The sequence below is a fragment of the Amphiura filiformis genome, chromosome 17 (genome assembly GCF_039555335.1).
Source record: "Amphiura filiformis chromosome 17, Afil_fr2py, whole genome shotgun sequence".
NCBI classification, from domain to species: Eukaryota; Metazoa; Echinodermata; class Ophiuroidea; order Amphilepidida; family Amphiuridae; genus Amphiura; species Amphiura filiformis.
In genome coordinates, this window is record NC_092644.1 from 39,453,846 (window position 1) to 39,481,314 (window position 27,469).

The 27,469-nt window shown below is 37.1% G+C and overlaps 2 protein-coding genes across 3 annotated transcripts in view; one reads left to right on the forward strand and one right to left on the reverse strand.

Moving 5' to 3' along the window:
• Positions 1 to 27,469, reverse strand: part of LOC140137767 (2'-5'-oligoadenylate synthase-like protein 2) — a 64,593-nt gene that overhangs the window by 13,752 nt on the left and 23,372 nt on the right. The gene's annotated exons all lie outside the window — the stretch shown is intronic.
• LOC140138429 (heme-binding protein 2-like) lies at positions 11,053 to 26,856 on the forward strand. Of its 2 annotated transcripts, none has more exons than XM_072160323.1 (5): positions 11,053 to 11,651; positions 20,772 to 20,864; positions 22,737 to 22,869; positions 25,043 to 25,223; positions 26,357 to 26,856. In XM_072160323.1, the coding sequence occupies exons 2-5, from the start codon at positions 20,787 to 20,789 to the stop codon at positions 26,550 to 26,552; spliced, it is 588 nt and encodes a 195-aa protein (XP_072016424.1). In that variant the 5' UTR covers positions 11,053 to 11,651; positions 20,772 to 20,786; the 3' UTR covers positions 26,553 to 26,856. The 2 variants fall into 2 exon arrangements, with proteins under 2 accessions (XP_072016424.1, XP_072016423.1); XM_072160322.1 differs by lacking the exon at positions 11,053 to 11,651 and adding an exon at positions 19,478 to 19,583.

Sequence of the window (27,469 nt, forward strand, 5' to 3'; positions counted from 1 at the left end):
ATCTCATGTAAAACAACATGAGTGCCCGACAGTCAACACTGTCCATTTTTTCATGGTGATGTCTCCATGCATGTCCATCATTCCAAATGATATTAAGAAGAGTTGTGTCGAAATAAAGTGAGGTGTCTTTCACTTTATCTAAATTAAGAAATCCAGAATATTGCTCTTTTTAAAAAGAACAAGAATTTCACAGAGACAAAACTTGGTCAAAAGATTGGCATGACAATACCGCTGCAGTCAGTAAAGTCATATCAAACTTCTAATCACGTTTTGGCTGAAATAAAATTTCATTCATGAAGTTCTTTTTATTGGAGGCTATCCCTCCCAAAGTTGAGTTATTATAATTACATAATAACAATAATGAAAACAATTTTTATATACAGGGTCTACATGTCGAGTAGACAATCCGCTATAAAACACGTTTATATGATGATGATGTCGGCAAGGCCTATACCTGACTTCAACTTCATAAAACAGTACTTTCATATTTTAGCGGCAAGGAGTTGTGAGCAGGCAGTGCAAGACGTCGGTGAGCCCTTTTCCGGACTTCATATACACCACAAGGATCAATAACTATACGGCGAGGGCTTTTCCGCATATCATTATCCCATAAACACGATAGCTTTCGTCTCCTTGAATCTTCCTCGTAAAGGTATTTACAAATTATATACAATCAGACAATCATTGCATATCTGCATGATAACCGGTCACTCTTCCAGACTCATTCTGATGATGGCAAGTCTCCTGGTGCCAATGAGTTGGTGCATAGGCCTGATCGTGTGCCTATACCATCATGACCGTCATCAAGTAGCATAGCTGACCTCTTCCAAAGACTCATCTGAGATGACAACTTTCTCAGAGTGTCGGCGTATTGACCAGATGAATTCCATTCACCTACGCCTATACGGTCAACTAATACCGTCTGATTATCACTCGGGGTACCTGCTGGTTGGCAGTCTTCCCCATTTATCATGATCAAGGGAGTGTCCTGACCAGTTAACTGTCTCCTTGTAGCTAACCGTCTCCTGGCTCGCCTTCTAGATGATGGAGACTTCCGTGTCTTCCTCCCTTTCTTCTTGAAACTGCTTGAGCATGCCATCTGGCAGGGTAGACCATCACAGTCTTTCCCAATTAAGGGAGCATGCGGCCTGGTTAACTTTTTCTGGATCTTTAAGAAAGCTAACCTTCTCCTGGCTCGCATTTGTGATGAGGGAGACTTCCGGTTCTTTCTGGATGATCGCCCAGTCTTCTTTTCCACGTCTATAAATTGCCCTTCAGCAATTCCATCTGCACCATCTACAGATGCATCATATTGATGCTTTCTGTACTTTTCAGCTTTGTAAAAAGCTTCTGTTTCCACTGCAAACTTGATTGCATCATCAAAAGTAGCAGGTTTTGCACGCAGGATGTTTAACCGCAACTCGCTTTCTCTGATAGCACTTATGAAGTATTTCTTTGCTATCTCCTGTGAGAAAGGACTTGGTATTGTTGGTAAAGCTAGCTTGACTAACTTCCTGATGTTGTGAGCTAGGTCAGGCAATGACTCTTTTGGGTGCCTTACTCTGTTATTGAGTTTCACCCAGAATAGCTCTTCCTGATTTTCGGTTCCAAACCTCAGGTTCAAACAGGCCACAAGTGAGTGGTAATCATGCCGTTCAGTCGAATCCAAATATCCCAGTACACTCTGAGTAACACCTCTCAGACTAGTTGCTAAACAAATGGCTTTGGTATAATCATTCCATTTATTCCATTCAGCAACAAGTTCAAATTGTATCAAATAGTCTGACCAGGAAGTGGTTCCATCGTAAGTTTGAGGTTTTATTTTCACTCCAGACTGAGTGTCATTGCTAAAATGTTTAGGCCTACTTCTCACTGACTCATCACTTTCATGATCATTAAATTCATCACCAGCTAATATTTCTGAGCTGGTATCGGTTGGAGAAGTATCAACACTATCTTCAGTCGCTGCCATAATAAATCGTGAGCCAAAATCTGTTTTAAATTTTGATTTATCCCACCGCTGCCACCAGTTGTAACGGGACCGAGCTTGCCCCTAATACTTATGTAAACGACTGGTGGAGAAGACTAGCCTTCTAAACATACAAGTGGTAGCGTAGTATCAAAGACTAGAATTCTCCCCAAGATATGTGGAATCAGTGATGCAAGAAAGGAGTAGGCTAACAGGTAAAAATGAGACTTGACAATTCTGTTTTATATTTGCTTCTTTTGTTATATCTTGTATTGTTATTTTGCTTTCATATTTGTCTTATCACATATCACATTTCATAAATACAAGTAAAACATTGGTAAATTCACCCCGGGAAATACACAATCTCTGTTGATGATCATGACGATATTTCCTTATTTCTCTCTTTTAAATCCAAATAAATTACCAATAAATGCTGCCGAACAGTACATCTGTTTGAATAATCGAGAAGCATAAAAATACAATTTAATCAAGAATCTCTCATCACATGACATAGTCATAGGCTGAGCCAAGGCCTAGTAGGCCGACTACAGAGTACAATATCCATTTCTGTACACCTATACGAACTTGCCATGCAACAATGAATGCACACAAAATACAGTGCATAATTTTCCATTGGACTTGTGCATGTGTGCGGCAAGTCACTTGCACAATAGGCATAGGCGCTAGGCCAAAACACCGGAGTGCATAACCACCCGGGTGTTGCCACTATTGTGGTAGCCAAGCTGCCCCTAGCTCAATCTGAGTTCCAGAGTAGGGCGTATTTGCTTTGGTTGGCAGTGCTTACCTTCAAACTGAGTGAAGGTTTGGGTGGACTATTGTCCACCAAGCAATCTGATTAATTTGCGTTGTGCACGGCCTTTTATACTCTCCTGAACGCGTTCATGGAACCTTTTGGCGGCTGCGTTCAAAGCGTAAGCTCCGTTACTATGGATATCGCACAGTCACTCCGCGTCAGGCGCTCACTTTCGAAAAGATTTTGAACATGACGAAATTTAATAACTAGAACTGCTAGCGTTTTTAAATCAGGAATCAAACTGATGACCCCCTTTTTGACCATAAAACGTGAAAATACTCAAAATTATCTTAAAATTCTACATCCTTAAACAATTACATCATAAATAATCCAAAGTTTGATCAACAAAAGTCGTTTTAAGGAAATTTACAATTTTAGGAAAAACTTGCTTACGTTCCCAGACGATTGCTGGCCGGGGAATTTCAAAATGACAATCCTAAATTCTTTGAAACAACACATGAAAAGCCTGAATTTTGTCCTGAATATTTACTCATGGACGGTATGTAATACCTTATTTTGCTCCTGACAAAATTATTTACACAATATTATAAGATCACTGTACAATATAAGCTAAAATAGCGGAAATCGTGAAATTTGAGGCCAATTTCGCACGTACGACATGACAAATTTTCTCTGCCGTATTTTCAACACTCGACAACAACAGACGATCGGCAGGTAAACAAATCCAAATATTTACAAAAATATACCTTGTGCAGAGCCATGCAATCATTTTTATATTCATAATAACAATCAAAAACTACCACGAACACGTGAGCATCGTGACTTTTCTCTAAATGTGAATTTGACAAGAGCTAAATTTGGCCATTGACAACACACGGAGCTACACGGGAGGTAAGCTTAAAAACAGGCCAAAAATCTGAAATCGCATTTTGGCTCTCCGTTTCACTATTTTGACCTCAGATGACCCCTGCCCTAGGGAGCCCGAAATGACCCTAACAATGACCTTCCAAAAATTTAACTCTAAATGTTGAAAGTACCAACCAAATTTCATGCCCATTCGACAGTTTTTAGTAATTTGACCTCAGATGACCCTTGGGTGACCCTGGATGACCCCATAATGAACTAGTCCTTGCCCCGGGCCTTGCCCCTATAATAAACAGATCTTACTTGTCACCAATGCGCTATAATTTTTAAGAAAAATGCAAAAATAGGCACAAAATTGGCCAGGGGTGTAGTACCCCCTTAAGTTCATCAAAATAATGCCCGTGTTGGTTGAAATAAACAAAACGAAGATATAGAACATAGGGCCTATCCTCCTAAATTTGCCAAATTTCGGACCATTAATCATGTAGGCCTACATGTTAAGGTGCACATCACCAATGAAGCGTCCCATTGAAACACGCGTTTTAACGCGTCTTTTCTTTGCGCGATTTTAGACCTTTTCGGCAACAAATTGAATATAAAAAATACCACCAAAATTTATTTTCCCCTCCCCTTCGTTTTGGATTTGGTCGGGCGGTCTTAAAAGGTGCAAAGCACCTGTTCGCTCCAGCCATTCACTGGACATTTTAGATGTATCTTATGTGCAATATAATATTTTGTAATTTCGTACTAGTGATAAAGAGTAATAAATAAATAAATAAATAAACAAACAAACAAACAAACAAACAAACAAACAAACAAACAAACAAACAAACAAACAAAACAAACAAACAAATAAATAAATAAATAAATAAATAAATAAATAAATAAATAAATAAATAAATAAATAAATAAATAAATAAATAAATAAATAAATTTTGTTAGACTAAATGGATTTTTGACTTATTGGCTATTAAACCAAATGATTATCGGACCAAATGATTACAAGACAGAATGATTAATTAGACGGAATGATTAGACGAAATCGCCCGCAACTAGGATTTTTTTTTTTGGGTGGGAGGCTGATTTTGGACGGTGGAATTTTTTTCAAAAAATAATTTGGACTAGGGCGGATTTTGAAAAAGTGGACTTTTTTTTCTCCAAATTTTGGACCTTTTTTGACCAAAATAAATAACCCCTATTGTTTCGTCAAAAAGGGGACTTTTGGGGCATTTGAGGATTGGGCGGCCTCCCCCAGCTAGTGGCGTACCGTGGCCGCGCCGCTCCTACCCCGGGGGGCTGAAGAAAATTAAATTTTGCCGCCCCTTCCTCAACAGTCCGAAAAGGTTGACCCAAAAAAAATACGCGCATGCCAGCACCCACCCCCCCCCACCACCCCCACCCCACCCCCCACCCCCCCTCTGATTACGGGCTTGGACGTAGGCGATGACTTGAGTATTCTCATCAAAATGATAAGAAACTAATCAAATTTGATAAAGTTGCCTTGTCATTTAAAACGGCGATCTTGTCATCAATAATTATTATTGAATGAATTGATTATCGTCAAAAATAACCCAACTTACCGAATTTGAGTAGTTTGTCTTGTCAGAGGGGACTTAACAGAATATTGTCAAATTGAAATGGATAATTGTCAAATTGGAGATCTTGTCAATATCATGAATATTCACTTGTTAAACTAAAACGGAAACTATTCATTTTGATAAGATTGTCGGTTCAAAGTGATAACTAGACTTAGCTGTGGTCTAAGACCACGAACACAGCCGTGTTGTGACCGCTTATTGACCTTTGACCCCAAAATATATGAAAACGCCCATAGACATTGGCTAATGTCAACGCATGTGTGCACGTGGCATCACTTTGCCATGTTACTTGTGGCAGAAGACGCATTTTGAAGGTTTTTCGTCTCAGACCGGAAGTGACCCCTTAATGACATTTGACCCCAAATAAAAAAAATACCACATATGAATTGGGTAACCACAAATCATGTGAACATACCGTTACTGTCCTATGTTTTTCTTAGCAAATAAAAAATTTTGAAGGTTTTTCGTTTTATACCGGAAGTGACCCCTTAATGACCTTTGACCCCAAATCCGTGTACACCCCATAGACACTGGGTAATAACAATGCATGTGTGCAAGTGGCGTCACTGTCCTACATAATCTATGGAAGAAGATGCATTTTAAAGGTATTTCGTTTTATACCGGAAGTGACCCTTTAATGAGATTTGACCCCAAATAAAAAAATACCACATATACATTGAGTGACTGCAGATCATGTGTCAACATACCGTTACTGTCCCATGTTTTACTTAGCTAATAAAATTTTTTGAAGGTTTTTCGTTTTATACCGGAAGTGACCCCTTAATGACCTTTGACCCCAAATCTGTGTACACCCCATAGACATTGGGTAATAACAATGCATGTGTGCAAGAGGCGTCACTGTCATACATAATCTGTGGAAGAAGATGCATTTTAAAGGTATTTCTTTTTATACCGGAAGTGACCCCTTAATGAGCTTTGACCCCAAATAAAAAAATACCACATATACATGGGTGACTGCAGATCATATGTGAACATACCGTTACTGTGCTATTTTTTTCTTAGCTAATAAAAAATTTTGAAGGTTTTTCGTTTTATACCGGAAATGACCCCGTAATGACCTTTGACCCCAAATCTGTGTACACCACATAGACACTGGGTAATAACAATGCATGTGTGCAAGCGGGGTCACTGTCCAACGTAAGTTGTGGGAGAGATGCATTTTTAGTTGAAATCACGTTTTTGACCCCTGTGACCCCTGCATGACCTTTGACCCCACAAGTTTCATGTGACATGTAGGGGCACGGTCAATGATCATTGTGACCAAGTTAGGTCAAAATCGATGTAAGCATGTGAGTGCTAGAGCAAATGTAATGGTTGACAGAAGAAAGAAGAAGAAGAAAGAATTAGCTGTGGTCTAAGACCACGAACACAGCCGTGTTGTTACCCCTTAATGACCTTTGACCACAAAATATATGAAAACCCATAGACATTGGCTAATGTCAATGTATGTGTGTACGTGGCATCACTTTGCCATGTTATTTGTGGCAGAAGGGGCATTTTGAAAGTTTTTTGTGTCAAACCGGAAATGACCCTTAATGACCTATGACCCCAAATAAAAAATACCATATATACATTGGGAAAACACAATTCATGTGTGAACATACCATCACTCTCCTATGTTTTTCTTAGCTAATAAAATTTTTGAAAATATTTCGATTTATACCGGAAGTGACCCCTGAATGACCTTTGACCCCAAATCTGTGTACACCACATTGACACTGGGTAATAACAATGCATGTGTGCAAGTGGTGTCACTGTCCTACGTAATTTGTGGGAGAAGATGCATTTTAAAGGTATTTCGTTTTATACCGGAAGTGACCCTTAATGACCTTTGACCCCAAATAAAAAAAAATACCACATATACATTGGATAACTGTAACTCATATGTGAACATACCGTTATTGTCCTATGTTTTCCTTAGATAATAAAATTTTTTGAAGGTATTCCGTTTTATACCGGAAGTGACCCCTTAATGACCTTTGACCCCAAATCTGTGTACACCTTATAGACACTGGGTAATTACAATGCATGTGTGCAAGTGGCGTCACTGTTCTACGTAATTTGTAGGAGAAGATGCATTTTGAGTCGAAATCACGTTTTTGACCCCTATTACCCCTGCGTGACCTTTGACCCCACAAGTTTCATGTGACATGTAGGGGCATGGTCAATGATCATTGTGACCAAGTTAGGTCAAAATCGATGTAAGCATGTGAGTGCTAGAGCAAATGTAATGGTTGACAGAAAGAAGAAAGAAGAAAGAAAGAAGAAAGAAAGAAAGAAGAACCTGTAAGAAAAAAGACACAGCCGTGACTAACGTCACGGCTGTGTAATAAACCGAATCAAGATGAACAGTATAATCATCAAAACGAATAGTAAGGGGATCACCGATAAATGAGCAGGGATTCTATTTACAAAATGAATAGTGTGAAATTAGAATATCTAAGGGGTGGTTTATTTACTTTTAATGACGAAATAAATGTTTTAGTTCCGAAAACCGGTCAATATAATTCTTTCTTTCATTCTTTCTTTTTATTTGATTGATTGTTTTTTGCCCGGTTTTAAATTTTATATATAATTCAGTAGGCGTACTTAGTTTTGGGAAACCACACCCATTCCTTTAAAATGAAATCCAACTCACATATGGCACCTTAAAGATAAAGGCATTACATACTTTAATATAAAATGGTCCATAATTCAGCGGGCAGCAATAGAAAGATGTAATCTATGCCTAAATGCTTCATCATGATTTCTAAATACTCATCTCTCAAAAACGCTCTGAAATCATCATAAACTGTAGAAACAAATTATAAACTCATTTTAGCATCACCTGAGTAACCATCAGACGGCAAGACCAGTGATTGAACTGATTGAACTGTGTTTTATGCTTTATCTTCAAGTACTGTAATCAATAAGTTTATTATTGTTTGCAATCAATAGTTGTTCTCCTTGTTATGTGTGGTGGACTTGCTTGTGGTTTTGATCAGTCTCAGCACTGCAGTCTGATGATTGCCAGCACTCCGTGCGGGCATGGAACTGGCATGCAGTAACTGATATGTAATATCAAAAACAATCTGCCTTTTGGATTATATTAGTTTTATACATAAATATTTTTTCGAAACTCGATTTACAAAAGCTTACAAAGTAATACCGGTTGTTATATTTGTTATTGGTGTGGCACTTCCTACAACTCGAGAACAAGTCTTCAACTTCAACCGTTCGAAATTTGTAGTGACCAACCATAGACAGTAGAGAAAACTATATGCTACAACTGGTTTACATTCAACATTGTGAACTCAGTTCACAAATTCTTACGCAGATTGAATTTTAAACGGGTAAATTCTGCAGGAAGAGTGAGAACACGAGTGAGAGTAAGATTTACTAGAACTAGTTATGATCCCAATTTCATGAATGATCTCTATAAGATGACATTCATTTTACTGTCTGATCTGCTAAAGTTCCAATCCAAGCAAAATTCAACTTGAGTCATTTATTTTCATAAATCATTCAGCCAGCTTTTAAATTGTTATTTGGGACTTGTCGTACCATCAGTTAGTAGTCTCCCAGGCGGTTTAGGACTATAAATCAGCAGCAGGCATTTACGTTACCGTAGTCTCCTCCGTCGCCGGTTTGTGTTGAATGAGCGGAATCATCTCGGCTGTGGAGGAGACCAGTGAAACGACTTTTTGAGCATTAATTAGCGCCCCCTACAAAAATGTTTTGGAAGCAAAAACTAAAAATCACAAATCTTTTATGACGTTGATTTAGATCAACTTATGATTTGTGATAAATGGGGGACGTTTTACTTCCTGGAACCCCAAACCAGGCGTCCTCTACCCATCAGATGGGTAAAGGCTTAACTTCAATCACAATTTAGAAACATTCACGAGTTCTTATAAATGGTGTAAAAATTACGAAAATATAATCCATGGTGTCAATACGAAAAATCCATTTTCTGTCTCGAAATCGGCGACACATCACGAAACGACCCTTAAAATGCGATACCGTTGATTGAAATTGTTTTGGCCCTCTAATCATGTCAAACGAGTTCGACGACAGAGGTCGCACTTCTAGTTGTCTGTTTTACCCCCAAATCAAATGGAAAACACTGCCTTCTGGGTTCTGATTGGTCACGCCCACGTCACTCCCTTTACGTGTTATATAGGGCAAAGAGGGGCATTCAGTACCATGGGGCAATACGTACCACCCAAAAAAACAAGTAATTATTATGCATATTAAGGAATCCTGACCATTATTTTAAATATACCTTGCAAGAGTTGTATATAGCTACTCACTAAAAATGATCAGTACTTATGTAACACTCATGTTAGTTGCTCATCACAGTGTGACCCAAACATCATCTTGGCAGACATCTTCAAAGTACATGCTGAACTTTATAGTATATCGGACTAGATAAAATACATCATTTAACATCCTTTTTTTTCACATGCGGTATAGATCAACAACTTTTGATAGTTTCATCTGAAAGTGGACACACTAGCAAGCATATATCAAGATTTATTTGTCTCATTCAATGATTTGAAGAGATAAAATGTCATGTTGAAAGTGGACTTCCGACTGATGTCACCACTTTCGCTAGGCCTCTTAGTAAATTACAGATTATGGTGTGCTTGATTGAAGATCGCACTAAGACCACAATTGTATGAATTACATTAATTTTGCTTATTAATAGTGTTAAATAGGTAATTAACAGAAAATATAACCTATATGTACTTTTAAAGAAATTTTGCAATTTTATGATTTTTGCGATTTCTGGTGGTCCCTAATACTACGATTTCAGTGAAATATCAGTAATTTCCCATGTATGAATCGGTTGTCCGACAACAACTTTTAAAGACTGTGCTTATTTTATGCCATAATGGGTTTGTAGTAAGTATTAGCCAACTATGACATTTTTGGGTCAAATCATAGCCATAATGAAGTTAGAAGTGGTCCTCAATGCCCCGTATGTACAATATGCTGCTACACTCCAGAAGAAGCAGCATCTGATCAAGAAGTCAAAACCAATCAACAACAACAACAACAACAAAAAAAAAAACAAAGAACCCTAAAACCAAGCCAGTAAAAGAAGACAAAGAAACAAAAAGTGGACAATGAAGATGACCCTGCCAAAATATGTCCTGATTGTGGACTGGAGGACATTGGTCATGTTGGTTGTGGTTGACTCCAGCTCCAGTGCACGTTTTGTAAACTTTTCTGGCATTTTTTATATGGAGAAGTTGTGGGCTTGGAAGAGGACTGGAAAGATCAGGACTGCATGTGTCAGTTGTTCCGCACATAAAATAAACACCATACTGATATAAGACTTTTGAAAAGAAACTCTAAAGAACGATTAAAGATCTCAAAATGGTCAACAAACATGTGGTACCTAATGCCCCACCATCGGAGCAATAAGGACCACTTGACATCACTGTAAATAAATGCATGGTGTTTGAAAATGAATGCATTTTTGGCAGATTTTTTCCCTGCAGTACATAGCGGAATAACAGGTCTATCAAGTGAAACCATTAAAAACAGAAACAAGTATTAAATAAAAGTCGGGTATGATGAAAACTAAAAATGGGGGTCCCTAATGGCCCACTTTACCCTACTCTAGTAGATAGCGACGAGCGATAAACACAAAGTACAATCGATCTCATTGGATCAAAAATAACCTATTGAGTACTATCAGTTATTCACAGCCCATTGAGCAGTATCATGCCTGTAACGGACGCGACACGTTGAAGTAAACATTACATGATTGTCTATGGTATTTGAATTTATATCTTGCATTAAAGGGGCATTTCGTGATCCACAGCCTCATCCCCCACTTTTCCAAAAAAAAAGTTGAGATTTTTACACCACTGGATACCTCTGGCTACATAATGTTTATGTACCAAATATTTCTTGCAGATTAATTCGTTTAGCAAAAATATCGCCAAATTTGAATTTCGTTCTGGTGCACCAGAACGAAATTACAACACATTGTCTATGGAGCAGTGTAATACACATAATCATGCATAACTCGCAAACGCAAAATCGGAATCAACTGAAATTTTGGAAATAAGCTTTTTTCGTGGATATCTACTGAAAAATGTCATAAAAAGAGGATGCTAGGATCACGAAATCCTCCTTTAAAATATATTAAAATGTATCAACTGTTACTGCGAATCATTCATGAAAACTGGCATGCATGTTATTAGGCCTAAAGTTATGCCGTCCAGTGAATACCAGTTGTAGTAACTACAAATTTCGAAAGTTTGAGGAGCAGGGAGTTTAAATTATTGGAACTGAGTGAACCACGGGATGGAACCATTCTTCAAAGTCGTATGGCCACAGATAATCATGACTGTCTAATTATTGAGTACCGAGTTTGTTCCGCAGTCTATTTGCATTATCATCTGGGTTCGCCGGACCTCTTTGCAATGTAAGTCATATCAGTGATTAATGTCTCATAATTTCAGACAGAGTAGTCTGTAGCCGGTGAGAATTCTATTATTGTTGGGCCTATTATTGTGTACACCCATCGAATGTGTGTCATCAGCCCTCAGATCGGCCCTCAGGTGACTGTATCGTAGGAACCCATGGATTCGATCCATGTAATTATTGTGTGCATCGATAGATTCATTTTACTGTCAAAACGTATGCAGAGCATAGTCGAACAAATCAGAGGTCACGGTAAATTGCAAATGTAATTGCCGAGATAAATCTCGGGCAAATGGTTTGATTTCATATGTATATATAATTGTCATCGCTCGATAGCTCAGAAATTCCCGGGACAAGTTGAAAAAGTCTGGCAATTGTTGCAAAGGGAAATGCGTGAGGGGGAGGAAGAGGTCCAAAGTTCAGTCAGTGACATAGCCAAGGGGGCAGCTGCCCCATGTATAACATCTATACGAGTTCACCAGAACGCCATACTAAAAGTCCCACAAAATCAGGGTAAAGGGCCTACTCATCATTCCGGAAAAATACAGCACTCATTTTTTGAGATTAAATTCTAAAGACTTGTACGAAGTCTAATTTCAATTTATGCATTCTAATTTTTGGAAAAGACATAATAAAGTAATACAAAAAAGTGAAAATTAGACCAAAATTTCGGCATCAACTCAAAAATTTGAATGCTTAGGCTTGGTGCAAGATTTGTGTAACTTGATTGTCAGAAAACATGCCAAAAATGCATGTTTTGGCTCTTTTTTCAAGAAATTGGTAAAATAGTAAACGTTTTGTTTTATCTCCAGTTAGCAGGGCCGGATATACCATAGGGCCAGATGGGCCCGGGCACAGGGTCCCCAAAATTGCCTTGTGCAGTGTGCATCTTCCATTTTAGCTGAAAACGCCATGTTCATTTGGAACAAAATAGGGTACAAAAATTACAAAAATTTCGCGCTTCGCGCACACTGGCCTGATCAGAGCAAAATTCAGTTCAATTTGGGTTAAAATTTAATTTTGTTGCGCTAATCAACTGTCCTAGTAAAATCTAAAACTTGGGCACTTGAGTGTACATGCCTTCCTCACAGTGCGTTTGGCGGCCTCCCAATTTTGGCCTGGCCCAGTGCCCCCCAAAAGGTAAATCCGGCCCTGCCAGTTAGTGTTAAATGAATGATTAGGATTGAGCTATGTTTCAGTTGGCAGAACTTGATAATATTTTCCAATATAAAAAAAAAATGAGTGCTGTATTTTTCTGCAATTGGTAGTAATTTGCGTAAAACTAAAATGGCTGATTATCCGGGGTCAAATTTTAAAGTTGATTAAATTTGGTTACAAATCATAACGATGTACCGGGGTACGCATCATACGGATTTCGAAAAAGAATAGTTTAACCTATCTCCGATGTACTACTTGGCTCAGTTGTCACAATAAGGCATCAAGTATTCATGTAGAAGGAGAAATAGGCCTACTGTAAGCATATACGTCGTACATTTATAGTAAGTCCTCGAGTTACTGGCAAAAGGGTTAAATGTAAAATTTTGGGTGCCACAGGGTTCAAAAATCAGGATTCGGAGTATAGTTTGACCTATCTTCAATGTTACGTTCTCGAATTAATTACCTTAAAGGTCAAAGGTCAAATGTTTGGTTCTATACAGGGGTAAAAACCCCGTGAAAGTGGTCCGATTTTGACGGAACATAGTACAAATAGCACAAAAAATAAAGAATAGTTCATTAGTTTGCATTAGGTGCACAACATTTAGATTTCCATGGTGTGGCTTGTGAGATTTTTTTTAAACAACATTTGCCCACTAGTAGTGAAATGAAAATTAAAAATTGTCTCGCCCAACTCTGTAAAAAAAAAATCTACCGGCTTCGGCGGCAAAAGAAAAAATGCCTGCCCCAAACTCCCATATCCCTCCACCTGAGAATCAAACTTAACAAGGTAATAGAAAAATAGGTAAAAAAAGTCGATGGGATTTGAAATTTTACTGTGTTATCTAGGTAACAAAACATCGTAGATTATGCCTGCCCCAAACTCCCATATCCCTCCACCTGAGAATCAAACTTAACAAGGTAATAGAAAAATAGGTAAAAAAGTCGATGGGATTTGAAATTTTACTGTGTTATCTAGGTAACAAAACATCGTAGATTATGCCTGCCCCAAACTCCCATATCCCTCCACCTGAGAATCAAACTTAACAAGGTAATAGAAAAATAGGTAAAAAAAAGTCGATGGGATTTGAAATTTTACTGTGTTATCTAGGTAACAAAACATCGTAGATTATGCCTGCCCCAAACTCCCATATCCCTCCACCTGAGAATCAAACTTAACAAGGTAATAGAAAAATAGGTAAAAAAAGTCGATGGGATTTGAAATTTTACTGTGTTATCTAGGTAACAAAACATCGTAGATTATGCCTGCCCCAAACTCCCATATCCCTCCACCTGAGAATCAAACTTAACAAGGTAATAGAAAAATAGGTAAAAAAAGTCGATGGGATTTGAAATTTTACTGTGTTATCCAGGTAACAAAACATCCTAGATTATGCAAATTATTCTATATTTGAATTCGAATTAGCGAACCTTTTTTGGACTAGCGAACCTTATTTTTGTGGGACATGAGAGCACATCAGATATATCGAATTGTATTCTGAATACGAGGAATATCCTAATGGTATTAAATTTAGATTTTTTTGAAATTGGCGATGTAATACAAATTTTATTGCAAAATATTCAAAATTGATATATATTTTTTATTTTTCATATTTAAAAGTAAAATTTATAAATCTAAAGATATGTACTTAAAGTGTGTGTAGCTGGGAGGAAAAGCTGACGATCATTTTAAAATTTTGACATTTCGTATTGAAGATACACATTTTTTTCCCAAACAGTCCTCAATTTTCAGGCGGCGAATGGCATGATGGGCGGAGAGAGACGGCAAAACCTCTCAGCCGTATGGCATTTAAGAGAATTCGTGGCGCACACCACCTGTCAATGTTCTAGGTTTTTTGGGGTGGGGAGGAGAAATCTAGATCTTCAATACGAAATATCACAATTTTCAAATGATTATCGGCCCGGGGGGGGGGCACTCATTTTTATTTTGGTAGGGGTGGACACCGCCAGTTTCGAACTTGAGGTCTAAGAAACTGATCGGCCAGCCAAAAAGGGGGGTCTAGGGACGAACCGATCGGCCGGTCAAAAATGGGGGGGGGGGGGGGGGTCTTGGGAACTGATTGACCGGCCATGTCAAAAATATTACTTTTGAATAATTTGCCATAAAATTTGTATAGTATTGCGAATTTCAAAAAATCAAATTATTTGATATCAGAAGGACATTCTTCGTATTCAGAATGTAATTCGACATGTCTGATGTGCTCTCATGTCCCACAAAAATTAATGTGTAAACGTTCATACCAGAACCCAAACAGTATGGGTACAGACCAACAAGTGGCGCGAGGGAAGAAGACCCAAAATTTGTCGTCATTGTTTTTTTCTTATAAATTCGTAAATATTGACCGGTACCAACATGGATAGGATTGCACGTGAGTTTTGATTATCGCAACCAACTTGGAGGGATTCTTTAACTAGGCCTATGTGTAAATTTTTCAGGAAATGTAAATCCCTGGGATCGTAAACATTTAACAATACACCCGGCCCCAGCATTTAGAGATCAGTCACTAAATTCAATTGAATGTAGACAATGCAAGTGGATGGTGCGAATCCGGTAATAAACACCTTTGTCCTGACTTTTTATACAGTTTACTATGGCTTTTACTCACACACATACCAGGTTTCTTTTAGTCAAATTGATTTTAGGAGTGATATCTATAACAAAAGAATCATTATATCAAGTTGTTCGTAGAATGAAAGGGACATATTTTGCCAATCATGCATTTTGTAGCTGAGTATTTCTTCTTTATCAAATCTGTGATGGTCCCTGAACAAAAATCGTTATCAGTATTAGGGCCTACATCAAAATCTCAGAAAGAAAAGGACAATACAATTCTTGTTGATTGAATAGAGAAGCCCTGCTTGTTTGTTATCGATTGAAAGTTCGTACACTGCCCGTACAGTAGGCCTATGCAGCATATACTTTTAGCGGGACTTTTAGGTCAACCTGGCTCAGTATTGTTATACCAAGAACTCAACTTTCCTGGTTAGCTGGTTGTACAAGGCCCACTCAGTCATTTAATTTATAGGCACTGGAAGCGATCGAATTCGGTGTTGAAATGAGCAAAATTTTGAGGCATATACGTCTTTTCGCCAGCCCATTCGGGGCTGGTACCTGTTTCAGGTTTGGGGTCAGTTTACTCAAGAGATTATATTTTAGTGGTATTGGAATGATTTTTTTTTTTTTTTTTTTGTGGTTAAATTTTTTTTAAATATTTTAATTCGATTTGTTAGGAAAAGTAAGTATGTTTTGCCGTTTCAACGAATGAAAACGAGTGAGTATTCATACTTGGCAGTGGGGTTTGACCCCCACCCTTTTTATTTTACCCCCACCCTTTTTATTGAGGCACCCTTTATATTGAAAATTCCTGACCCCTATGCTTTTTGCTGAGGCACCCTTTAGGCCGTATAAAATTTATGTTTTGGTTCTCGTCCAGAGGATTTTCATGAATTGATGAGGGAGGGAGGTGTTTTTTTTTTGTTTTTGTTTTTTTCCAATGTAAAATTAGCATTGTCAGTAGTTTTCGGTCTTCTCCAACAGTGCTCGAGGAAACGATGAGGCCCTTTTTTTTTTCAAATGTGAGATTCTGAGGATAAACCCCTAGAGTACCACAAAAAGACTTGGAAGTGATGCTTGTTCTCTAATAAACTTATTTATATGTATGAAGATTTCATAAATCATTCCAAAGTCTAAAAAATTGAAAAATCTAAAAAATAAAAAAATCTGACAAATCCCAGAAATTGAGGAGGGAGGGGACGAGAACCAAAATATTAATTTTACACGGCCTTATACTGAAAATTCCTGACCCCACCACTTTTTACTTTTTCCCCTATTTGTATACATTGATGAAGTCACAGGCAGTTTGGTTCGAAGTAAATCAAGTACGCCGAATTCTGCACCTATCATCACACAATAGCCTAGTGGATGTAAACATGCATCAAATGGAATTTTATCTTGCGATATGGTTTGCTGGCAGTGGTTTGGCACTTATTCTTGTGGTTTGGCACTTATTCTAGGATGATTTTATCATTCAATGAAAATATATTGTAAGCTGGCACTCCCACCCTTTTTATTTTACTCCCACCCTTTATATTAATCCACCCTTTTTACCAACAAAGTTTAAACCCCCACCCTTTTAAGGATTTTCCAAATTTCCAAGTGGCACCCTTTAAAAAGGGTGCCCTGCCAACAGTGGTATTACCAAAGTTATGTTTGAATTAATATGACTTTAAAAGTTTTAAGTATAGGCCTAAAATGTAACAATAATAGTTAATATACAGCATCATATGGTCAGCAGAAGAAAAGTATGTCATTTCAGTGTCTTTGACTGAACAGCGTGATATCATGTTGATAACAGATCTAAGAATCAAAATCTTCATCATATGGACCATATTGATGTCAAAGTAATTATCTATCCTATCCTGTGTCGTTTTATGGATAAAAATGACTCAAAATGCTATTGATGAAATAGTTGCTATCATAAACATCAGTTTTGCCTTTTCAACGGGAAAAATCCGATGCAAAATAAAGTTTTTAGGGCCTAGCTATAATATGGGCATAATTTATGCATGTAGGCTATAGTATTGAACAATGTGCCCATTTGACATGCACTTATAGATAAATATGGTTATGTGTAGACAATGTGTTGCAATTTAGTTCTGGTATACCAGAACGAAATTCAAATTTCACGATTACTTTGCTAAACGAATTAATCTGCAAGAAATATTTTGTACATAAACATTATGTAGCCAGAGGTTTCCAGTGATATAAAAATCTCAACTTTTTTTGAGAAAAGTTAGGGATGATGCTGTGGATCACGAAATGCCCTTTTAACTAAAACCTGCAGTCAGTGCAGTGTAGTATTTGTGACGTGGTATATCGAAAGCAGACACTTTTGGGCAGGATGGTAAATGGAGAAATAGCCAAAAATCTACCCGGGTGATTTTTTCACGATTTGGGTTTATGATGTTATTAATGTTTAAAAGATTGTCTGATCGTTTCAGACCGGAATATAACTGGCATGTGTTTGAGACATTTTTAAGGTAATTCCTACTCTCAACATTGTCAATAATATTTTTAAAGGCAGCTTATCTATTATTAATATTAAAGGCCCATTCAGTGATTTGCTCATCCGGACGATCGTAAAAATCATCAAAATTTTGGTACCGTACCTTTGTTATTACATAGATGTGCTAAGTCTGCGAATGGTTCAGCCAAAAGCCGTGTAGGCCTATTTAAGACAAAATAAGACATTTTACACGAATCTGTATTTTTAGATACTGACAGTATCTAAAATTAGCTACGCGTATTTGAATGGCGGGGCTTGAACTTCCTCAGTACTGCTGTTTTCTTCATTTTTTGCCAAATTTGGCATTTCAAAAATACCAAATGACAATTTGAACGACTTAGGCCTATCCTTCTCTTTTAAGCAATTTATAAACAATTTTATTTTTTTTACTCTTGCGCTGGGATCACTGAATGGGTCTTTAAGAAATGTGGCGTATCATGTCAAAAACAGACATCTTTTGGACAGCTTATAAATTTGGAGCCTTTCACATAAAGAGCTATTTTGCTCCACAACGCCGTTTTCCCCAATAAAATCGGACATTCCTAAGCGAAGAAATTGAGTTATGGTATTAAAAAATTGGAAATTGAAATATCGTGGGTAAAAAGCTGAAAAGACAAATAAAACCAGAACAGAACAATTTAGAGAACAATAATGAATTAATAATAATGAACAATAATGAATTAAAGAGTTGACAGGAGATTAGGAGTTAATGTTTTCTGCAGTTTCAGTGTACATCTTCTCACCGTTGATGGTTTGGTGGACTGTCATGTAACATGGATGTAGTAAGCCGTGATCCTAAATATGCCTTTCACATTGACCAAAACTAATTACAAGACCTCTTCTACATTGAGGCTGGCTTTCCCTTTTAAAGGGAGTTTTATCACGTTATGATTTATTTTAAATTAAAAGTAAGTTTTAATTTTTTGACTCTATTTTGAAACAGTCATGGTTGCACATGCAGGTACTTCTTTTGAAAGTCCTAAACAAGGTATAGCAGTCGTTAAGAGGATAGGCCTATGCAGCTTATAGAACATGGATAGGCCTAACCTCTTGCATGCCGGCCAAACCGAAAATTGTCAGTATCTACAGAAAATTGGCCGATTTCCATTGAGCTATTTCAAACTTGGGGCTGGATTTACCATTAGACCGAATCCGGTCCCAGGCCCCTAAAATTGCCTTATGTTCCCCGAAACACCATGTTTTGGACCGAAATATGGTCGAGTTGCAAAATTTTGCGCGCTTCTCGCGCACTGGCCTTTACATAAATTTTACCTTCATTTTGGGCTGAAATAGGACATTGACTTTTACACCCCCCTAATGAAAAAGGTCTGGCGACGCCCCTGACAGGAAATTAGTAAGAATTATGGCCAAAATTCATTCAGTGATAATAAAAAAAAAAAAGCAAATTTTTCTCGTGGAGTGCGATCGCGTAATTTCTTTCAAACAGTATTAACCAGTTTCCATTTAAGGCCACTGTATTCGCAAAATTTAAACTTATTTCCTTTTTTTTCTTTTCTTTGATATTCATACTCTGAAACTCAAAATACCCAGTCGAAAATTATGCACTAGTTGGCTTGCCATAATTGCATAAGGTTTGATAAACACAGCCCGTATCTAAACAAGGCGGGTCTTACATCACCACATTGACAGGGTCAACAAGCTGCAGCAAATACCTTGTCTGCAAATTTGAGGTAAGAATTTTGACTGTTGCGACATCAGTCATGACATTTGTGTATAATGGGCCTACACAGTCAGTGACAATAATACAACTTTACAACTCAAACTGTGACTCTGACTGAGGACGGATAGGCTGGGATACGATGACCGACTGCTACATATTTATGATACTAGTGTAGTGTTATTCCATCGAGCTACTAGCTCGATGGTTATTCATAGTAGTAGCTAACTCAACTGAACTGTAGGCCCCTAACTGTATTTTCATGTTTCATTAATATATGACGTTATCATGGTTATTGGATACTAAGTTACAGTGCACTTTACAGGGGCGGATTTAGGGGGGGGGGGGCGCAAAATATGAAAGAAATTAAAAAATGAACAAATTCGGCCATGAACAGCAAACAATGGGCCAAAACCGTTGAGTTTTCGAGGGGGTAACCCCCTTAACACCATTTTTTCGTCATCGACCAAAAGGCGCCCCCTCTATCAAAAATTCCTGGATCCGCCCCTGCTTAGTGCTTTATTAACATCTACGGTACAAATTAGAAGCATCACAATATGTGGGCTTTTTTTTTTTTTTTTTTTTTTTTTTTTTTTGGCCCGAAGGGGCGAAGGATGTAGCTGAGCAACTGTCTCAAGGGGTTGGGCATGGATAAGGTAGGCCTATATTTCTTGAACTTTAGACTTCTTAAACTTTGGGACTTCGTGCCAAACAGTGCATCCTTATATGCCGCTGCAAGACTTCAGTTTTGTATGTTATTTAACATGATAAAGACTGAAATCTTGCTTACTGCATGCATATATCTCTCTATAGACTCTCTATGGCAGCACTTTACATTATGCTCTTTTTTGGTACAAAATACAACAATGAATTAGTTTTTATTCCAAAGAGTCTTGTTGGAAACATTTGGGGTCCAATAATAATCACAGGGTGCTGTTCCAAAAGATTATTTATCCACTGCGTATGTCACGGAACATGTGTGATTTCATAATATAACATGTTGTACTTGCAGCTGAATCTCTTCATGAAGGTAGAGTTCTCTTAGAATTCACTTGATATCATATAAAACCCTGCGCAATTTTCTTATCAACTCTTAGAATCCATTTGATATCATATAAAACCCTGCACAATTTTCTTATCAACTCTTAGAATCCATTTGATATCATATAAAACCCTGCACAATTTTCGTTTCAACTTTCAGAAGTAGAGAATCGCCATGATTAAAGCTGTGAAGCAGACTTTGTTTGGTGTTGACCTCAAGATGCCAGCATATACAGTGATCAAAGAGGCAGAGGTAAATTATATCACATCATGCATTACATTTTTTGATTCAAGTAATCTGATATTATCCGGGGGGGGAGGGCACTCACATAAATGGTCTGTATGCATGCGTGACCAAAAAAACAAGTAAAAATGGGTGTTTTTTTAGGCAAGGCAAGTTACACGCGTGACGCATTTAGGGTCTAACTTGTTTAGGGTACCTTTTCAAATTTTTGGTAAATTACGAATCCAAAAAGGGTACATTTATTGCATTTTTACTAGCCAAACACTCATTAGGGGGTAAATTCTATATTAAATTGCCTTATTTAGGGGCTAAATTTGCTGGTAGGGTAAAACTCGTTTAGGGGTGTTTGAAAAAATTGGTCACGCATGCGTACACTGTCATATTTGAGTGATCCCCCGGATATTATCACCATAATTTCATGATCATTCATCTGTAAAGAAATGTCCTTGAGCATGTTAAAATAAATAGGGAAATAACAAAAAGCAAGCCTCTGAATCTCAGTGTGAAAGCTAAGGAGCGTAAAATGTCTCATTTGCATAACAAGGAACCACTTTAATAAAAGCCAACCCCCTTTATATCAGTCTAGTTGATTTTTTAACCCACCTAGCTCAATGAAAACAATAGCATAACCTTTGATCATGTTGATATAATCACAAGGCTTTTTTGTGCCAAACAAAGAAAATAACTGTAGTAAAGGTTCTTCACCTGATCAACAGCCTCATCCCCCATTTTTCTTCTTCAAAATTGAGATTTTGGTATCTGAAGAAAGTTCACATTTTGTGGTATGCCTCAATCTGAGATATATAACATGGAAAATCGGACCAAAGCTCTCTTATGTGTTTAAGTTTTATGTGACGATTACACAAGAATGTTTGAAATTTTTATGAATATGAACAGGAAAGAATTTTTATATATTTTTTTTGGTAAGTATTCAATATCTTAATACAAATTTACAAGATGGTTTTGTGGTGTTTATGAATGAGGTTAATCAATGACAGGTATGATTTTGTTGATGGGTACATACTACATAGGCGTAGATCCCGGGGGGATGGGGGGATAAAACCCCTCAATATTTTGCCATGGGGGGATGGTCCATACAATCATCCCCCTCCCCAATATTGACGCCTGTATGTGGGTTTCTGACCAAATTAACCTCATGTTTGGCCGTTTTATACCCAAAAGTGCAAATTTTTCCATGCTTCGAGCAAATTGATTCCACTTTTACACCATATTTCATCAATTTAGCTTCAATATGGCAAAAAAATTTTGCACGCTTCGCATTTGTACCATTAACTTATTCTGTCGCTAAAAGGTGCTTGATTCACTATACTTCAAGAAATTTTTTCCAACCCCATCCCCCCACCCCAATGTCAAAAAGAAATCTATGCCACTGGATGGGCAAATGACAAAAGTGCACTTGCCCTTATATAATTGTTTTTAATTTAGCTTTAGGGGGTACTACACCCCTGGCCAATTGTTTGCCTATTTTTGCATTTTTCTCAAAAATTATAGCACATTGGTGACAAGTAAGATATGCATATTATAGGGGCAATGACTACATCTACTGTACTGAAAATTCAGCACCTTAAAGCAAGTAGTTATTGATATATTGATCAAATATTGGTTTTCCCTCATTTTAGACTGTAACTCCACAACTATTGTCTGTGCTGAAATAAAATTTCCAGTGCAGTAGTTGTAGTCCTTGCCCCTATGATATACATATCTTACTTGTCCCCAATGCACTATAATTTTTGAGAAAAATGCAAAAATAGGCAAAAAATGGGGCAGGGGTGTAGTACCCCCTTAAGTTTTGTCATTTATGCTACAACAAAATCATGTTCAGTCATTATCCTCTAATTTTATATCACTATTATATCACAGGGATATGAAGAAAGAGACTATGATCCATCAACATGGGTAACAACATCACCAGTTAAAACCATGAAAATGAAAGATGGAGGCAGTGATCACTTTTGGCAACTCTTTAACTACATACAGGGTAAAAATAATAAAGGTAAGTCCTGTGATTTCATACTTGACCTCTTCATGCAGGAGGTTCATCTGTACCCTTCCTCTAAATGGCAGTTTTAAAAAGAAACAATTTAATAGATGAATATTTCACGATTCTAACATCCTCTTTTTAGGTACAACCAGTCTTCAAATTAATTTTATTTTACCTTGTGGTACACTTTTGTACATTTTGAACAAGGCCGTTCCTAGGGATTTTGCCGCCCTAGGCAAAACCTCTCCCTGCCGCCCCACCAAAGCATACCAAAAAAGTGTTAATGGGGTTACCCCCTTGAAAACTCATCAGTTTTTCTTCTCATGTCCCCATTTTCCTTTTCCACCCTGTTTTCTATTTCACCCCCTTTTTATTTTTCCTCCCATTTCTTCTTTTTATCCGGCCTTCTTTTTTTCTTCCCTTTTATTTTTCCATTCCCGTTTTTTCACCCTTTTTTGTCGCGCCCCTCTGACACAATCTGGTCCATGGGGGCCAAAGGAGGCATTTTTGAAAATTGAGTTTCTGTAATTATTACATTCTACATACAATAGGCTATCATTTACTGAAAACACCAAAGGTCTAGCATACTTGGTTCTAAAGTTATGAAGTTTTTAAATGTCTATTTTCGTATGTATTTTATTGTTTTTTTACTTCATATTTTGACCTTTATCTCTGTTTCAAATTTGCCGCCTTTGGCCCCCATGGACCAGATCATGTCACAGACCCTTGATTTTGATCATTTCAGCTCTAAAAGACCCCTAAATAATGCTCATTCCTCACATTGCTGTTTTTTCAGGCGATTTTGACTGTTTCCAAAAGACCCCCTTTTACATGTGCCAGTACGCTTCCAAAGACCCACCACCTCATAATTCTGGGGGAACATACCCACCAAAAATTTTTTTTATGATGTGCCCCACCCCCTCCCCGGGTTTTAGGCTCCCCTACTCCTCATAATTTGGGGCAAAGTCAGCCCAATTTTGACATTGTTTAGGTCTTAAAAACTCCTCCTCTCCCCGTAGTTTGACCATCCTAGATTTGTGGCCACAAAGAGTCCACCATTAGTCAGTTTGGGGACATTAAGTCAATTTTTTTGTGCTCTCACACACTAAAAATATGGTTCAGTTACCTAAATGGTTTGTAGAATATTTCAATTTCTGATACACTCATCGGTTAAGTACTTGATAGCAGTAAAGTGATCTATCTGTGAGTAATGGATCTTTTCCTGTGTGCGACAGCGACATGTACTCCTGTGTTTACCATACCAACAGGTTTTTTTTAAAGCAAGCTTAAGCCTACTCTCAATTTATATTTAATTAGAATATATTATATAGTTCAATGTTAATTATTCTCTTAGTATTTCTTTGCCAGTTATCATTTTGGATAAATTAGAAAGTTGCACAACCATCAAATTATTAATTAAGGAGGGGGAAGAGGTGCAGCTAGCTATGCCCTTCAAACAATTTGTTTCTAGAAATATGGGAATGAACAAAGTATATGCAAGTGCAAATGGTATTCATTTTTCAGCATAGCATTGCATTGTGCATGTATAGGGTATCAAAATGTCAAAAAGTTTAAGCTATGAGAAGTACACATTTTACCCCAGAACTTGATTTTTTCCCCAATTACCCCCGAAAAAAATGTACACTGCTGCCAGTGTGAATAATATCAAAGCACTTGTTTGCATTTTTAACATAAGCAGGAGCAATTTCCTCCCAAACTGAACAAAAAATCCCACTATTTTGGGCAAAAATATGTCAAATTTCAGAATTATAGCCCTCTCTTTCAAAAACAGTTCCTGGTTCTGCCACTGCACAAAAATACTTTTTTATTGCATTAAGCGAGGCTTCACTTAAATATTTGCAAGTTGGGGTAGTGATTATGATATTTGGTTTCTTGGGCGGGGATATGCTTTGGGATTCTTAATTCTAACAATATACCAAATTTAATGAGTTTGAAATGATTTCTATAAAATAAAGCTAAAATTATGGATGAATTCTGCTAATTTTGCTACAAACAATGGAAAATTAACACAGATTGCATTTTGATTATTTTGGATATGTGACCCTTCAGCCTGGCCTGAGCAATTGGTTTAGCCTGGTCTCATCAGAACCCAAGCATGTCTCTGCATGGCACAACGGTCTAACCATCACTTACAGTGTAATTTCATATCTTCTTGTATCTACAGAACAGAAAATAGAAATGACAGTTCCAGTGCTTCGTAAGGTGATAGCAGGAGGAGGTCCTGCATGTGAAGGTTCCATTGATATGTCATTTTATGTTCCACCAGAATTCCAAGATGACCCACCCACTCCTAATGATGCTAATGTATCTATTAGTAGATTACCAGCACAAAAGGTCATAGCAAGGTAAGGGTGTTCTTTAAACTAAACATGTGGGGGAAGGGGGAGTTATTCGACCATGCTTCTTGTGCCAGGGGTGCCTATAAAATGATCCTAAACAAGGTGATGAAAATGTCTGCTATTTAGATAACTTAAAAAACAAAACAATTTCCTACCCTTTTTATGACTTTTATGGCAAGATATTTTCACACCTGCAGGGCTTGGGAAGCAAGCTAAATTTCCCACAATTTACAGCATGTTTTTATAATAATACAAAAAAGACACAATTTCCCTCCAAATACCAGAATTGCCAACATTTCCAGAGAAGGAGCTTCTCAAATTCCCCACTTTTTCGAACCATGCACACCTGTAATGACTTCCATCACAATTTTGATAACCCATAGTGGATTTTTTTTCAATATTCTTAGCAAATTTGATACCCCTTCTGGTTAAAAGATTGTTGATAAGTTGAAACTTGATGTTTGTACCTTAACCAGAATCTGTTCTTTTATCAAAGCTTAGTCTTGCATAAGAGTAAGAACTTGAACCAAATTCCAAGAATCTTGCTGGAAAATTCTCTTTACTACTCTACTTAACAGTGTTGGCAAAGTAAAAATAGTTGAAAGAACTGCAAAACCAGTTTGGATGCAAATATATTTTACTTGACAAATAAAGGTATATTTTGCTGACACACCATATTTGTAGTCAAATTAGTTGCTAAGTGCCCTGCAAACAAAAAAAACGTTGTACAGTAAATTTTAAATGTTGAGTTATATAAAGGGAATATAAAGGTACATAACATTTTAATAGCATTTGAAAAAACATTGGAAGCTTGTGGCAAAACATTCTAACAACCTTATTTAAGTGTTGACAAAATATTTTGAAAAACTGTTTGCCAAAAAATATTTTAAAATACCATTTTTACAAAATTTTAAAGCTATTCTGAAGTCTTGGAATTTTCCATACAAAACGTTTAAAAATGTTTTCATGGCCTTAATATAACCTGGATCTTTTCAACACATTTATAAATAGCCTGTTTAAAAGCTTTAAAAACATTTTTGGGTAGTTGAGATCTGGGGTTGAGATAAGACATGCAAGTCAATGTTGAATACAAAAATCGAGATATGTTACTCTTTTTTACCATGTTTTTGCTTCCACAGAACATTCCCTGGGTTTGCAAAAGATGACAAATACTTAGAAGAAGCCCAGACATTAGCACAACTAATTGATGGCAAGTATAATGTCCATGAAGAATACTTCTACACAGCAGGGTATGATAGCCCATGGAAGATGTTCAACAGGAGAAATGAAGTATGGTTTGTTGTCAAAGAGGGCCAGACTACATCTATTGAATAGACTATGATAGATTAACTGGCTTGAAAAGAGTATGTAGAGATTGGGCACTATGAACCCATCGTCATTTTTTTAAATTTTATTTTTTTAAGTGCTATCATGAACATTAGCCCAGAAGACATTAACAGAATTTATGATATATGGATTGGAATCAAACTGGTAACTGATAAGATAAGGTAATCAAATGACCTACTGCTACTCAAGAGCTGCTTGACAACAAACAGAGAGTAAACTAATGGGCAGGAGATAAAGAGTGCATAAAAGCCCATACACATGAGAACAACACCAAACTACTAGCGGTCACCCGTCTTTCAACATCGCATGTTTATATCAGCAATATGTATTTCTTTGTGTGTTAATAATTGCAGGGATGTAAGTTTTCAGGATTTTTACAGAATTCAGGTTTTTTTGTAGTCCAGATTTACGTAATTTCTTTTATTTTCATCCCCTTTTGGGGCTTTTTAGCCCAAATTTACGTGCTTTTTTCCAAATGTTCAGGTTTTTTTCTTCAGGCTTACTTACATCCCTGTAATTGTTATGAAAAATGCCCTTGTAAACACATATCAGAGTTATTGTAAACAACGCCTAATATGCTTTACAGGTTAAGTATGGAAATAAACGCTTTTTAGTGTTAAATGTGTTATTCATGCATTTTTACAATGTACAGCATGCCTGTAAAAACTGAGTTTACACTGAGATTTATTTTGCAAAGTTCACTGGCACAATTTCTCATCAAGTGACTGCAGTTGTATTGACAATGAAATTGTGCATTCTGGATGATGAAATACTTTTTTTTTTTTTTTTATTTAACGAAATGCAAACATGTAAAAAGATATAAGTATTAAAGTAGTCTTATTTGTTTTACACATATGGACCAAATTATAGCGTCATTGCGTTCCCCAGTCACAATGGTTCATTAT